This window comes from Rousettus aegyptiacus, unplaced genomic scaffold, assembly GCF_014176215.1.
Source record: "Rousettus aegyptiacus isolate mRouAeg1 unplaced genomic scaffold, mRouAeg1.p scaffold_m13_p_11, whole genome shotgun sequence".
NCBI lineage: Eukaryota > Metazoa > Chordata > Mammalia > Chiroptera > Pteropodidae > Rousettus > Rousettus aegyptiacus.
The window spans coordinates 46,457,373-46,474,103 of record NW_023416286.1 but is presented as its reverse complement, the minus strand read 5'-3'; the positions used below and the strand labels follow the sequence as shown (position 1 = coordinate 46,474,103).

General features: G+C 37.5%; 1 protein-coding gene across 3 annotated transcripts in view; it reads right to left on the bottom strand.

Annotated features, from left to right (window-relative positions):
- Positions 1-16,731, bottom strand: part of PSD3 (pleckstrin and Sec7 domain containing 3) — a 487,816-nt gene that overhangs the window by 248,516 nt on the left and 222,569 nt on the right. For 2 of the 3 annotated variants that reach the window (XM_036228767.1, XM_036228768.1), the window contains one exon: positions 960-2,061. In XM_036228767.1, coding sequence (XP_036084660.1) covers positions 960-2,061 — 1,102 coding nt within the window. Of the gene's footprint in view, positions 1-959; positions 2,062-14,698; positions 15,008-16,731 lie in introns of those variants that run through there. The other variant, XM_036228769.1, reaches the window with a different exon arrangement.

Sequence of the window (16,731 nt, the reverse complement as noted above, 5' to 3'; positions counted from 1 at the left end):
AAGAAGCATCACGCCCAGCGGATTTGTTAATTAACTGTAGAGGACGAGGCATTTCCTTATACCAACCAAACAAACAAAATAAGCCCCTCGGCCTTAACACTGATGTTCTCCCATACAATGAAATGTGGTGTTGGGAGGATCGACGTAAGAAAACACGGCCCAGATTTGAAAAGACAACCCACTACACGTGAGTCTGCCAAGAAGACCACTGCTATCGTCAGACGAGCAAAAGGAGTGAAGAAAGATGAGGCATGTCTTCCGGTTATCCAGGCTCCGAGCTGGTATGGATGTCAGAAATGAGTGGAAAGACAGGACATAACCTTGTGAGGCTGAGTTCACTTATCAGGGTCCTGATTAAAACATGTGAGAAGAAATTCTCATGTAAATGCCATGAGTTATAAAAAACAGAGTTATAGAGTCAACTTCTGACCTCCCAACCTCTTTTCTTAAAACCTAAAAACCTCTTTTCTTAAACCTAAAAATTTGAGTCAGGCCAAACCCAGAACCTCTGTATTCATATATGTATGTAAGTTGTACGTAGGCACTGGTGTTACACCCAGGAGAAATGCCTAAGTCAGAATCTAACGGCTACAAGTGTGTCAAGAGTCCGACTCTTCATATCCTTAAAGATAATCGTGATTGTTTTAGTTACCCTGGTGATGGAAATTTTGAAACCTGTCAAATATAACAAAATGTCAGAAATGGATTCATAGAGTTTAGTGTTCACGGTCTCTCCATCACTCTGCTTCCCTGGTCTATGCCTAATGGACGACTCTATGACAAGATACTTTAATACCTTAGAAACTAACGAGGAATCTAGCTTACAGTAACTTCTCTTCCATTTATGATAATAAGGACCCCGGATATTGTGAGCTGAGTTCCCACAGCCAAGCACAGGATCATGGTTTCCCATAGTATGTACCGGTATCACGGGCAGCAGGATGACCATGTGAGCTCACCTCTCCTTGTCTCTCTCCAGTTGAGGTTTTTTCTCAAAATGTCCTTTGTTTTCCTTCAGGAAGACTTCATCTTCACTCTCAACAAGAGGCACAGGGGAAAATGTCCCTGAGCTAGCGGCAGGCCTCTCTGAAGGAGCGCTCCAGGTTTCGTCCCCTACATTCTCAGTGAAGCCAACTGAATTATATAAACCAGCAGGGGAGACGAGGTGGCTTGGCACTTTGGAAAACCCTCTGCGCTCGGGAGAGGCAGTCATTTCCGACGTCTCAGAATCCACGGGATGCCGTGTCTCTCTTTTCTCCCCTCCTGACCACAATATTTCCACCCCTTGAAATTCCACATGTTTGACCCGGCCTGGGCGTCCCAGGGAGCTACGTCTATCACATCCCCCCGGGGGTTCTCTCCCCAGGTCAGACCTCCACTCTCTCAAAAAGCCAGCACTGCCCGCAGAGCTGTGGGTCGCTGCTGGGCTCCCCAAGGAGGACACGGGACATTCTGGCTCCTGTACACGGAGAGCCCCTTTCCTGCTATTACTAGTTATCTGGGAAAGCTCTGCCTGAGTTTCTCCACTTAATAGTACAGTCAGATCCTTCTCGATGCTCAAATAAAAATTTTCCGCAGTTGTAACTTCAGGTGAAAGAGGTATATCTGGTGGTTTTTCTTGGCCAGCAGGGAACAGTTTGTTGGCTCTCTGTGTTTTATGACTGGCAGAGTCCAGCTCCTTTTGCACCTGCTGAACTGAAAAACTAGAAACGGCATCTTTGTCTAGTACCTTTGTAGCCAGTAACGTTCCTGAAGCTATTCTGGCTTCTGTAGCTTTCAGAGCTGAAATCAAAGAGTCAATGGGTTGTAAACTTTGTTCCTTGAGGTGACTTTGAGAGCGGGCCTCTCCAATATCTTTTGGTCCTTCTGTAACACTGTCGAGCCCAGAGTGGTGGCCCGCAAGAAGCTGGACCTCCTCCTGCCCTTGTTGGTGGCATGGCAGAGACTCTGCATCAAACTCGATAGAAGTTCTTAGGCCTTCTCCACTTTCCTCCATGGTCCCATACTCTGGAAATTCATTTGTGACATTTGGTGGGAGTAAAGTGCTTCCTCCATGATCACCTATGAGGAGAACAGAATGGACACATGACTTGTTTTGAATAACAGGTTCCGATGTGTATTAATAACTATCCACACATATTAGGCACTCAATAATCCTTATTTGATTCTTACTCTGTTTAATTCCCACTTCTCATAACCTTGTCAGTGGTTCCTTCCGCTTAGCTTACATGAGTGGAACCACAGGATTTGGGCAGAGAAGGAGGGAACCTTATGACACATGCCATTTTTAACCCTGCTTCTGATAAAGTTCCACATATGCAACCTGCTTGCTACATTTGCAAAAAGATTAAAATAAAGATATATATCACTTTTCGAATACCACTCATGAAATAGCAACCAAAATTTTACATTGGGCAAAACAACAGCCTTATGATTCAGCCAACAATATCTGTGCAGTAAAATCTCTGAGATGCAGCTTCAGAGAAAAGATATAATCTATTTAAAGTCGGTAAATATTTTTCAGCCAGAAGCCTCCTCTTCAATGTTTGATTTGTTGGGGGTAAAATGCTTTCAGAACATCCCTGGAGAGTGAGAGTGAAGTCAAAATGGAATAGGAAACTTAACGTGTTGAGAAAAATTGCCAGGATCCCAGCTGCATAAAATTTAAATGGTATCTTTTACAGAACACCCACATAGGAAGCAATGAAAACAACAATTAGTATGTATTTGCCATATTGGATCAAATTTACTTTTTTTTATTAAAATGGCAGTCAGTGAGAACAATGAAGATGTTCTGATGAACAAAAATTCAAATTGGGATTTTAAGAATAACGGTTATAGTCTTGGTAGCCCCAGTGTCAAATTTCCTTCTAAACTTGGTTTTGGTTACTTTGTACCAAGAAAATTGTCAGTGCACTCACTTTGAAAACTTTACGAAAGAGGACATTTGTTGTTATTGTTGTTTTTAAAGCATTGCAAGCTACACCCTTCCTTTGAGTGAAATATTTAACAAATGTCTAAATATATACACTGGAACAACATCGAAGACTTGATTCCAAACACGCAGAGAATGAGGTGACTTGGAAACGTGAGTTAACATATGCTATCCTGCAGCAGGAGAAATCTGAGAAATAGTAATACATTCGAGTGCACACACTGTTTTCATATTCCATTTTAAAAATCATTTGAAAAATATTTTTAAATTAAATTTGAATCAAGATGGAATCCAAGAAACACTTCTCTGAGACGGCAGTACGTAAAATACCTTCACAAGACAGAAGAGGATGTGGCTTGTTGAAATCTTAAAAGGAAACAATTTTTCAAACCTTGATTTTGAAAAGGAAGACAGTTAAAAACAATAAAGATTCCTGTATCTAGGATGACATATTGACATTTTTAATTTTTCAGTAAAGAATGCCACAGGTCTTTTAATTTTTCCTCCTTTTAAAATTCAGTGGTTTTTAATATATTCACAAAATTGTGCAGCCATCACCATTATTTAATTCCAGAATATTTTCATCATCCCCTCCCCCCACCAAAGAACCCCTGGCCATCAGCTGTCACTCCCCATTGTCCTGTCTCCTTAGCCCCTGGTAACTACCAATCTACTTTCTGTCTCTACGGATTTGCTTATTCAGAATATTCCCTATATCCATGTGGCGTTTTGTGTTTGTCTTTTTTCAATTAGCACAATGTTTGCAAGGTTTATCCGTGTTGTAACATGTATCAGAACTTCATTCTTTTTCATTATCAAATAATATTTCACTGTAGCGATATACCAATTGCTTTAGCTATTCGTTGGCTGATGGATATTTGTGTTGTTTCCTCTTCTTGGCTATTAAGAACAATGAACATTTGTATACAAGTTTTTTTATGTCTACATTTATTTTCAGTTCTCTTGGTAGGATACACCTACAAGTGGAATTTCCAGGTCGTATGGTGACTCCATGTCTAATGTTATAAGACGCTGCGGGTTTCACAAAGCAACTGCATCATTTTACATCCTTACCAGCAACATATGAGGGTTCCGTTATTGTCCATCTTTCTGTTATGGTCTTCTTAGTGGGTGTGAAATGCTACCTCATTGTGGTTTTGATTTACATTTCCCTAGTGACTAAATTTATTCCACCAAGTATTTTAATACTATCACAAGTAGAATTGTTTTTTTTAATTACATTTTCAGATTATTCACTGCTAGCATGTAGAAATACAACTGGTTATTATTCACTGCTAGCATGTAGAAACACAACTTATGTCTTGCAACTTTGATGAACTTATTAGTTTTAATAGCTTGTTTGTAAATTCCTTAGGAATCCCTTCTGTATACAAGATCATGTCATCTGTGAACAGAGATAGTTTTACTTTTTTCTTTCCTACTTGAATGCCTTTTATTTCATTTTTTGCTTGTTTGTTTTTGTTTTGTTTTGTTTTGTTTTTGCCTAACTGCCCTCGTTAGGATCTGTAGTACAACGCTGAAGAGAAGTAGAAAGAGCAGACATCCTTGTCTTGTTCCTGATCTTAAGAGAAAGCTTTCAGTCTTTCACTACCAAGTATGATGTTAGCTGTGGATTTCTGACAAATGCCCTATATCCTGATGAGAGAGATCCCTTCTACTCCTAGTCTGTCAAGTGTTTTTATCACGAAAGGATGTTGAATTTTATCAAACGCCTTTTCTCTGTCAATTGGGATGCTCATGTGGGCTTTTTCTTTTATTCTAGCAACATGTATATTACATTAATTGATTTTTATACACTGAACCAATTTTGTATTCCTGGAATAAATCCCACTTGCTCATGCTGTATAATCCTCTTTATATGCTGCTAGATTCAGCTTTCTAGTACTCCCGCATCCATATTCATAAGCAATATTGGTCTGCACTCGTATTATCTTCATCTGGTTAGGGTGCTTGAGTAATGCTGACTTTATGAAATGAATTGGAAAGTACTCTATATGGCATTTGTTTATGTTTTTTTACACCTTTTTAGCCTTTAACAGTTTTCTCTCCCTTAATCACTCAAGGGACTTTTGTTTCTTCAGCACTTTAAAGCTATAAATTTATTGTTAATATGCAATGAAAGTGAAAAAAAAGTGAGCAATCCAAAAACACATTTTCTTTCTTCAACTAAATAGCTTAAAGTGATTAGAGAAGTACTTAGTCCACAGTGGAAAATATTTCCTTGTGAGTATATAATGTTTTCTATTATTTCTCTAAGCTAGAGGATACTTGTACAAAAACAAGAGGATCATACGAATATAAAATTTCCAAGGTTAAAGGAATCTAAGAATTAACGCAGCAATCCAATGTAATTAGGTGAGAAAATAGGCTCAGAGGAATGATGTACTTACCAACACAACACAACAAATAAGTATCAGAACTTGTCTATTCTTCCTCTGCTATGCTTTACATCTCTTCCCTTCCCTCCCCTACTGGTAGTGAGGTACCCTAGGATGGGTCTTCAATCGTCTCCCTGAAATTTCAAAAAATCTCCTGAAATGGTTATCTAATGTCCAGCCTCATTTCCCCACTTCATCTTATATGTAATAATCTTCCTAAAACAAAATTTTAGGTTGGTTTCAATAGTTTCCCATTGCCTGCAGAATAAAGTCTAAAGTAAAGTTCGGACTCCTTGATCTAGAAGTTAGGATCCATACTCCAGTCTCAAACTATCTTTCCCAATCTATTCTCTCTTTCTCTCCCTTAACTCCCTTTTCGAACGTTATACCATTGCGTCTCTACCTGAAGGAGGGGGGCAGCATACGAATACCTTGAAAAGGTTCTCTCCAATATATATTGGAAATAAATATGTAGATTTGGAGCTTCATACTCCTTTGCCTTTGTTCAACCTCTTTTCTCCATTTGACATACTTTTTCTTCCTGACTCTACACGATCAGTTCCTTTTCACCTTTCAAGACCTAACTCAAATCCCCTTCTGCTTAACTAAGGCTTCCCTAAATCATCAGCCTTTCAAGAAGTCACTCTCTTCCTTACAAATGTCAAAATAGTTTTAGCTGTACATTACATATAGTACACATACATGAAATAAACGTGATGTTAGCTCAAATTTTAAAGCTTCGAAAGGCTACAATTTTTAACTTATCATGAAGCGTCAAAACAAAATTCTCCATAGTGACCACTGAAGCCATGTGTAAATTTAACACCAAAACTTACTATAGTGAAATCCATTCAACAAAGAGAAAAGTTAAAATTTATCCATTGGAAACCCACTTTGTTCTAACACAGTTTAAATTATCATCTGAATGACCTCTAAAATAAACACTATCATCTTGGCCCAAAGAATGGACACAAAGAAATCAAGAAAGGGGGCCTCCAAGAAATTAAGTAATTTCTCTACCCTATTTTTAATACTCTACATTAAAATGTACCTCATGGGCAAACGCTTGTGGTGTCTTCATATAACAACTTGGCAACCGATCAAAGAAAAGGGAGAAAAGGGAGAAGGGCAAATCCGTCCTGTGTGACAAACAGCTTTCGTGACTATTCTACTCAGTTCTCCTGCTTCAAGTTTACTGTTCTAATAAGGATTATTCTAATAAGTTTTATTTACTTTTTAAATAAATGAGGACTAGCATAGACCAGGGGGAATAAACATTCTAAGGGGCTAAGTGACTTGACCAAAAAAGGTAAGTCGAATGTCCAATAAAGTATTACATGAGAATTAAAGGTCAGGACTAGATTCCTGGGCTTTCGTTTCTCAAGAGTAAATTCCTGGAGAAAACTAAGAGGTCTCTGAGTCGTCAGGCCTTCATTTCTAAGAGTAGTAATATCACCAAATATAATAAAGAATGGAAAGCTCTTGCAGTGGTGGCTTCTGGGTAGAAATAGCCCTGAAGGTCACAGGCACAGGCTTCAGCATAACATCAGTCCTTCCTTTCTGATAAGGCGCCCCTTTGTTAGACGGCAAGAGCAGTTTTTTTGTTGTTGTTTGCACTTCTTGTCACCACTTGAGCTGTCTTTAACAACAAACGAAACTTCCTAAAATATTAATCCTAACCTTTTTCTTTAGAATTCCTGATTTATTCCTTATAATTAAAAACTGGGACTATTTATTTTAGGGAGACTTAAAAAAAAAAGACCAAATGCTTCTTTTACTTTAAGATTTTTTTCTGTTCCCTTTTAAAACAGAGCCATACTTTCTATTAAATGCCAATCATTTCCAAATTGACTCAATTCAGCAAACATTTATTAATTACCTGCTATGTACTGAACACAGAGGATTCATAATTGAATATTGCCAAAGCATGAAAAGTCTGTTTAGCATGGAAAGCTCACGCTGGCAGCATGTGAAGGATGCACAGGGGAGAAAGTACAAGCCTAACAGATTCAGGAGTAACAACACAGGCTGCTGGCAATAGCACAGGTGAGCAAGTGCCTGAGCCAGGACACGGGCAGAATGGACGGAACAAAGGTGCAAGGGCTGCCCTTTCTTCCGCCCCACCCAGTATCCACACCCATGATCACGCACACCTTCTGTCCCAGCCCTCTCTAACTTCAACAGGCTTCCGAGCCACTGCTCTGCCTATGCCAACTGCTGTGGGCTCTGCACCCTAACTTCTAAAGTCTTCTCTTTGCCTTCTTGGTCTACATCTATTACTAATGTAAGCATTCAGCTGAAAACTGAAATAGCTATTACTCCTCCAGAAAGTCTTACTGAATTAGTCCTGCCCAAATTTGGTCTCATATCTGTGACAAAGGGGTTTGCTAAGTATAAAAAAAGAACTCTAGCACTTACCCAAATATAACCACACACTAGTAGAATCTAAATTAATAAAAGCTCATAGTTTTACTGCATTTATCTATCCCCTTTAAGGAATGAAAATGTAAAGTGTGTAGGAGGGACAGTAGGGAGAGAGAAGAGCTTTTCACACTCATATAAAATATATATACTTTTGGGGTTATCTATTTATATTCCCTTAGAAGGTGTCCCTTTCTAATAGGAATCTCATCTACTGCTTTGTTGTATTTGGTCAGATTCCTAACAAATCGTTTCCTGTTGTTTGGTAAAGATGCTTTTCCTATGATAAACTAGACCCACTAAATTTTTAAAAAATTTCTTTTGATTTAATATACTGAAAAAGAAATGGGATACTTTTGAATGTTAACAAGATCAAGTTTAGGAGTGTTTTGGTCTATACATTAAATAGCCACCTATTTCTAGAACACAGATACAAGATTTTAAGATAATGAAATGGAATAGAAAAAAATTTTCCTCAACATCAAACTAAAAAACTTCTGCACAGGAAAGGAAATTATCAACAAAATGAAAAGGCAACCTACTAAATAGGAGAAAATACTTCTAAATCACATGTCTGATAAGGGGTTAATATCTAAAATATATAAAGAACTCATATAATTCAATAGCAAAAAAACCCAAATAATCCAATTAAAATGGGCAGTAAATCTAAATGCACATTTTTCCAAAGTAGAAATATAAATGGCCCAAAAGAACTTTGAACAACATGGTTTTGAACTGTGTGGTCCCCTTACATGCAAATACTGTAGGCATATTTTTCTTTCTATGGTTTTCTTAATAACATTTTCTTTTCTCTAGCTTACTTTATTGTAATAATAGAGTACATAATACATGTAACATATAAAATATGTTAATCTAACTGTTTATGTTATTGGTAGGTTATTCACAGTTAAGATCTGGGTGAGTCGAAAGTTAAACACAGATTTTCAACTGTGCAGGGGGTCAGCACCCCTCACCCCAGTGTCGTTCAAGGATCAATCATACATAGAAAAAATGAGTGATGCTCAACATCACTAATCGTCAGGGAAATACAAATCAAAACCACAATGACATATCACCCCTTACCTGTTAAAATGGCTATTTTCAAAAGCACAGAAATAACAATTGTTGGTGAGGATGTGGAGAACAGGGGCCGTGCATTGCTGGTGGGAATGTAAGTTGACGCAGCCACTAACGGAAACTAGTGTGGAGGTTCCTCAAAAATTAAAACTAGAACTACCGTATTATCTGGCAATCCTACTTCTGAGTATATAGCCAAAGAAAAGGAAAACACAAACTCAAAAAAAAATATATGCACCCCCATGTTTTTTTCAGCCTTATTTACAAAAGCCAAGATACAGAAACAACCTAAGTATCCATCGATGAATGAATGGATAAATAAAATGTGGCGTATATACACAACAGAATATTATTCAGCTGTAAAAAAGGATATCTTGCCATTTGCCACAACATGAATGGACCTTGAGAGCATTATGTTAAGTGAAATAAGTTAAAGAAAGACAAATACTCTATGATCTCACTTACATGTAGAATCTTTAAAAAATAAATAAATAAAACAAGCTCATATGTATAGAGAGAGAACAGATCGGTGGTTGCCAGAGGCAGAGGGTAGGGGTACTAAAATGGGTAAAAGGGGTCAAAAGGTACAAACTTCTAATTGTAAAATATATAAGCCATATATACGTACTGTACAGCATGGTGACTATAGCTAACAATACTGTACTGCGTATTTGACAGTTGCTAAGGGAGATCCTAAAAGTTCTCACCATGAGAAAAAAAAATTGTAACTATGTATGGCGACGGATGTTAACTTATTGCAGTGATCATTTCATAATTTAAACAAATATTGAACATTATGTCATATAGTCAAAACTAACGTAATATTGCATAAAAATTACACCTCAATTTTAAAAAATTCTACAAATCGTGAAGAAATGAGTGTGCCCATAAGATGGGCTTTAGAAAGGCCATGGCCCTTCCAAGAATAACCCTGAACCAGTAAGTGAAATAGATTTTCTTCTACTACGGCTAGTACACTTCTTTAAAAATGGTTGAAGAAAATAATACCACTAATAACAAGAACTATTTGGCAAGTGTAGTACATACTGGGTCACGGGAAGCTGAGATGTGAAGCAGGTAAAAAAAAAATTACCATGAGGGATTCTGAGCAATGGGGTAGTTTCCCAAGAGAATATGACTGTCCTATTTTGCCCTAGAGCCTTGAGGAGAACCACAATTATGAATTTTATACACACACATTCCCTAGAAATTGGGCCCAGTTGTTTTTAGGCAAAGGGTTTTTCGATTGAGTTGTTTTGTTGCCACTAGAATATAAACTCCAAAAGGCAAGTATTTTGCCTGCTTTCTTCATCGTTATATCTCTCAGAGCCTAGAGCCACAGTACCTTGCAAAATGGATATATTTGTTGAATCAGTGAATAAAGAATAACCAACGAGATATCATTTAACGGAACCTCAAAACAAAAAAAAAGCCTCCTAAAACATAAGCAAAATACTACATGTCAGTGCCCCCCAAGTTCTGTCCCCCTATTCCCAAGTACAGGCTTGATAAGAAAGTTGGAAATACAGGGAGGGGAACGTCCTAACTTTAGGGCTAGCTAATTTCTCCACTTGCTAGGCCAACATTTACACCAAGTATGTGTTGAACACTGGAAAACAGAGCAACAAACGAGGTCAACGGGCTCTTGCCGTCAGGGAGCATGCAATCCGGCAACTCCACCTGTGCATGCTTGTCTATCGCAGACAAAGGTCAGGCAGAGGTAAAGTGGACACAACCTTGGCCACAGCTCTAAAATTCAACACGATCCCACATGGGTTATTGCTATGAAGCATGAATTTTTCAATTGATTATATTAGTCTCTAAATTCTATGCTGTACAATATGATAGCCAAAGCCACACATGGTATATAAATGTAAAGTAATTAAAATTTAAGAAAGTTGGAAATCCAGTGTTCAATACCATATGTAGCCAGTGGCTACCATATTGCATCACACAGACATTTAACATTTTTCTACAATCACAGAAATTTCCCTTTGAAACCACTGCTCCAGAACCTTCCTACTCAGTGTAGCCTTGGAACGGTAACACAAGTATCACCCAGGAGTTTGTTAAAAATGCGGACCAGGTACTACCCTAGACCTTCCTAATCATAACCTGTATCTCTAAAAAGAACCTCAGATGATTTGTTTACACATTAAAGTATGAGAAACACTTCTCCAGAAAACGATAATATTTAGACACTGTCCTGACTACATTTGAATGCCTACTTTTTTATTTAAAAAAAATATATATATATCAAGAGTTCCTACCTCCTCACTGAAAGGTCCAAATGTTTAATCAAACAGACAATTAAAGGAAGCACACAGTCCCTCATTCCTACCAAGAGAAAGTCTTGCTCACTCTGGTCTGGTTTGCCCTCTAATCACTCCACGATCCTTATTAGGAAAGGAAAAGAATCACCTCTACTGTGACTATAGTAAATTCCTATTTAAATAGACTAAATTTATTTATCTCATAGTAAATTTCTCACACAATGAATGGCTCTACACTTATACAAAAAGACCATAAAATCATAAAATAAGTGCGAATGTAAACCTGTGCATTAGATGTTAATTAGTACATTAACTAACATCTGCACATAGCCTTGAAGAAATTACATTGGAACTTAGAGGAAAAGGGCTGAGGGAAAGGTTTTTCAGTTTTTAAAAACCAGGATATTTTCTCAGACTTTTAGTGTTCATATCATTGGACAAAGTACATGTAAAACAAAAAGCATGGGCAAATTCACTCTGATGAGGCACTTCTGAGACCGTACTAAGGGTCTACAATCTATTTTCTATGAGTATGATTCAACAGATTCTCAGTCCTTTATGTCATGGTTAACATAACCAATAAAAATCTGTTTTCTCTCCTTTCCGTGTAAGTTGTTCATAAATGCAATAATGTCCTTGGTGCTCTCTGTTCCATGATGATTATCAGTCAGCAACACGTTAAAACTTACATAATCAGCATGATAAAAGGACTATAAATTCTTAAGCTATTCTAAAACTGGAAAATTTACAGAAACAAGCTTAAAGGCATATTCCCTGACTTGTCAGGAAGGAATTCGGTCCCATAGACAGGAGGGTAACCACTTTATCCCTTTTAATCTGAAATTTCATAAAATCAATTTAAAAATTGGAAGACAAAGGTCCAATTTACAAAGCAAATATAGAAAGTAAGCAAGCTTTGCACAGCTTAAAAAAAAAACCTGAAATGCACATCACCTATAAGTAACTATAATGCTTAACTAACTGTGAATAATAAAAATGATTGTTTTTATGCCTGATAAGCAAGAAACCCTTACAGTAACACAGTGATACACACATGGTTTGGATTTGCAATGCAACAGAAAAAGTTGTATTAAAAAACACACACACACACAAGAATAATCGAATTCATTTTTTCTAAGCAATAGAAAATGTGTTTAGTATGATAAAAATAACAGAAAACGAGTATGAGTAATGAGACTTTACTAAATGAGTAAATTAAGCACATTTTATTTTGGTACATGCTCCTTACCCTAATAAAAAGCTACAGTATGTAGTTGAGGATGCTGGCCACTAATAACTCTCCAAAAGCACAGATATTTAAGGTATTTACATTCTGCAAAAACCTGCCAACCCTTACCCAAGCTATTAACATATGCACACGAAAAGACTGTTCCATTAATTGGACACTCTTTCCCCAAGTGATTAATAGTTACAGCTGTGCTTACCTCAAACTAAATTTCACATCCTAAGGATTAGGAACCCAATTTTTCTCTCAGTTCTTATCCCTGGAGAAATAATACTAGCTTACCACTCCAGTCAAGTTCAGAGGAAGCTCTCTGTAAGCTGAGGAGCAGCACCACATACAGCACAGGGAAGGTGCAGTGAGTGAGAGAGGGAACAGCCCACTAATTTTAAACCAAAGTCTCTACAAGTGTGTACTGTTACTCGTCATAAAGAAAAAACGCTAAGCTCTACGAGGTAACTTTACGCTTATCTTTAAATTATTGTTGTTTAAAGCTGGTTTCCTTTTTTCAAAGAGTAGGTTTCTTCACTTTTATCATCCACCTCCCACAATTTTTGTTTCCTTTTATATCCACACCTTGTGCTTCTCCTTTCAGCCTTATCACCTCTGATCAGAGTTGCTCCTCTATCCATTTTCGACTACTTCCTGTTTGGGAATCTACACTTTTAAAAACCCAATTTTATTTTTTATTTTTTTCCCATTTTCATTGAGATACAATTGACATGCAACATTGTGTAAGTGTATAGATTGCAAAATGACCGCCACAGCTTTAGCTAACATCTCCATCATGCTACACAATTATCCTTTCTTTTTTGTGATGAGAACATTGAGGATCTGCCCTTTCAGCAGCTGGGAAGTATATGATAAAATATCACTAACCATAATTGTTATGCTGCGCATTAGACCCCAGAACTTATTCATCTCACAATCTGAATTCTGTACCCTTTGGTCTTCCCATTTCCTTCTCTCCCCAGACCCTGGTAAGCACCATTCTACTCTCTGAAAAACCCAATTTTAAAATTTATCTGATCATCACTGAACATTTTGTTTTTATTTTATTTGAAAAATTAAAAAAGTTTAAACCTTTAAATAACTCTATAATCTTGTTCATAGCAGGTTCTCCTGCTAAAGTTGATATGGACACAATAGTATTAATAGAAATTCTTATATACTTTATAATCTAATACTTTTAAATGAAATCAATGTTTTAAAATACTGTACAATATTTTAAAAATCATGAATGACAAGCAGCTGTAGTTCCCAGCAGTGATGATTTATTACATCTGTGGACCTCTCTAAACTGCTGTGTCAAGACAGATGTTAAGAGCAGTGGTAAACAACCTCTCTCAGCCTCCAGTATGTAATATGCCTCAGCCAATCCACATTTGCATTCAGTACTTTTCACGTTCAATAAGAAACCCACAGTTTTGCTAAGGATTCAGGCTACAGTCACATGAGCAATAATTCCAAGTATACCTGAAAACGTAAATTTTATAGAAAGTTTAAATCAAGCTCCCTGTTGAGAGAAATAAATCTTGAATTACTCTAAAAGTGGCAATTTCAACAGACAGGAAATACACACCTCATATGTAAATTGAGTTGAAATACCTATTATAAACTTTCAGGAGAGGCCACCTTTGCCCCAGGTGTTTACAGAACACTTTCTGTGCTACCTGCTAACCTTGTTCTCTCCGAGGCTATTCAGACAGAGCCATACTTCAGGCTCGTAGATGGAAAAGAGTTTGAGCTCTTTAAGAGAAACTCCTCCCCTATTCCCATCAAGTGTCACAGTATTATATCTTTCTAAAACTATAGGGGTAGCCTGTTTTCTTTCTATGTAATCCATCAAAAACAGGGAGCAGAAACAGGATGATAGAATTCTGTGTTCCCCGGAAAGCAGGTTGAACAACAACAACAAAAACAATGAAAGGAAATAAAATTACAGGTAAGAACAATATTCTGCTTTCTATTTAAAAATAAGAATTTTAGAAAATCCAACGTCAGATGCTAAAATAGACGTGCCAGGTTAAACCCGGGTGAGGTACTGGGCAAAAGCATTCGGAGGGGAGGTGGCAGCTTTCTGATGACTGGGGAATTAAGGAACGGTTGGCGTGGGCATCCTGAATAAATGCAGTACGCTCTCCTCTATGTCAGGATTCAGCAAAACCTGGTGCAGCCCCAGGAGTCTCCTACTGGGACAGTCAAAAGACAATACTAGTAAGTAAGCAAAAGCAGTCAATAATACAGACGGATCATTTCACAGCAGCATTTTACAAGAGATATATATATAGATAGATAGATAGATATAAAAAGATTTGCCTGCATAGACCTACAAATAGAGGTTACTCACAGAGATTACTGTAGCTCCAGCAGTTACCCATTGATCATAGAAAATGCCCAGTTCATCAGCTTAACGCTTGAGAAAAGTTAGCTAGAAAAAGAAGGCAGCTGGCTAATTCAAAATCTGCTGTTCTAGTCAACTGGAAGCAAATTAGTTTCAAATTTCCTGGCAGCCCCTTGCGCCCTGCACTGCACACGGTGATGTCAATGGAAGCACTTTGAGCACTAGGAACCCTTGCCTAGAAGAGCTGCCGCCTGAGTCCCTCTCTCACAAAGGCTAAAAGCAGCCTGTTCTCTGGCTCACTTGCCCTCCTTCTGCCTCTGTCGCTCTCCACCTTGGTAGCTTACCGAAAACAACCACAGTAGGGCTTTTCTATATTTGTGAAAACTACTTCCAAGGAGATAACTGAGATGACGGGAGTTAGCTTTAATGTAACCATTTCCCCAGTGCAGCAGCGCGAACCCCAGCAAAGGCTCCGAGAGGACTGTACCATCCTCGGTGACATCAGAGGTGGGGCTGTCATCTTAGTATTATGCAGCATTTTCTCTGATTCGAGAAAGACACATGTGAACGGAGACAGACGGTTTCCCTTTAAAGGGGTTTTTATTCTTGGGTCATTTAGACAGAAAAGGCAAAAGCACACATAATGTTGAAAAACCACTGTAGGAGGATAAAAATCCTGCTTTGCTAGTCCTCATCCCACAGCTAAACAACGCTGGCATCTAAAGTCACTTTATCGATGATTACATTACCATTTCTGTAATTAAATTAATATTTAATGGGTGGCTGCTGTTACTTAGAAAATGTGTCATGAAAAGAGTCAAAGTCATTAACGTCTACTTTTAAATATGATGGCATAAACTTTCACAACACTAATAGTTCCATGGATGTACGCAATACCTTTCAACACAATGTCAATAAAAATACGAAATGGAAAAACTAATAGTTTTGTAGATGAGAAAAGTGAGCTGAAAAATAGCACAAGATGAATAGCATAATGTAATACTGGTCCTTAGTCTTGGTAATGGAGGTTAACATAAACATCAAAAATAACTCATCTTCTATAATTTAAATATTCTAACCAGTGTAAAAAGCAGAAGCCAATGACACAAAACAATTGATGGTTATTTTCATTCATTCCGCAAACATTTACTGAGTGCCTAATAGGTGCTAGAAAATGTATTAATACAATAGAAAATGTTTATATGTTTATATAATGCTTACTATGTGTCTGTCAGGTACTTAGCTAAGCAGCCCCATCGTATTAACTTATCCTTTATCTACCAGCAAACTTGTGGGACAGCTACTGTGATTAACCCATTTTACAGATAAGACTACTGAAACACAAGAAGTGTGTGACTTATCCGAGATCATATGGCTAAAACTGGCACGGGCAGGATTCGAACACAGGCACTAAGGCTGCAAAGACCACCTTCTAGACCACTAAGCTATATTGCCTCCTGAGAGTTTCCTTATAAAGTAAAAGAATTCTAAAAGAGAAATGTAATTTTCAGGATTTAGAATGGCATGCAGCAAGCCAAAAATAGCCACCTCTCAGGAAGGTATGCCCAAATATAAAAGAAAGGTAGAGAGTACACCTGGAGAAAGCAGACCCAGATGATGGGTGGTGGTAACACCCCGGAGAGGAAGTTGAATGCTCGCTGTTTAAGTGACCTTGGGCCAATGGCTTTACACCTTTCAGCTTTAGTGTCCTTGTTTCTGAGCTACAGATTTTTCGAATTAATAGAACAGTATAAAAATGTGGGTAAAGTGCACGATCCAGACTTGTAATCTGGGCTCCATCACTTCCTAATTATGTCACCTTTAGCAAGTCATTTAACCTGTGACGGGCTCAATTTCCTCATTTTAGAAAATGAACAATGGGGCTCTGAGATTAAATGAACTATGCATATAAATATATAAAGCACTCAGACTAGAAACTAGTATGTAATAAAAGCTCAATAATAATACCACAAATTTTATTATCATTATAATCGTTACTTTTAGTATTATCATTACTATTTAGTAGTATTTTTAAACTA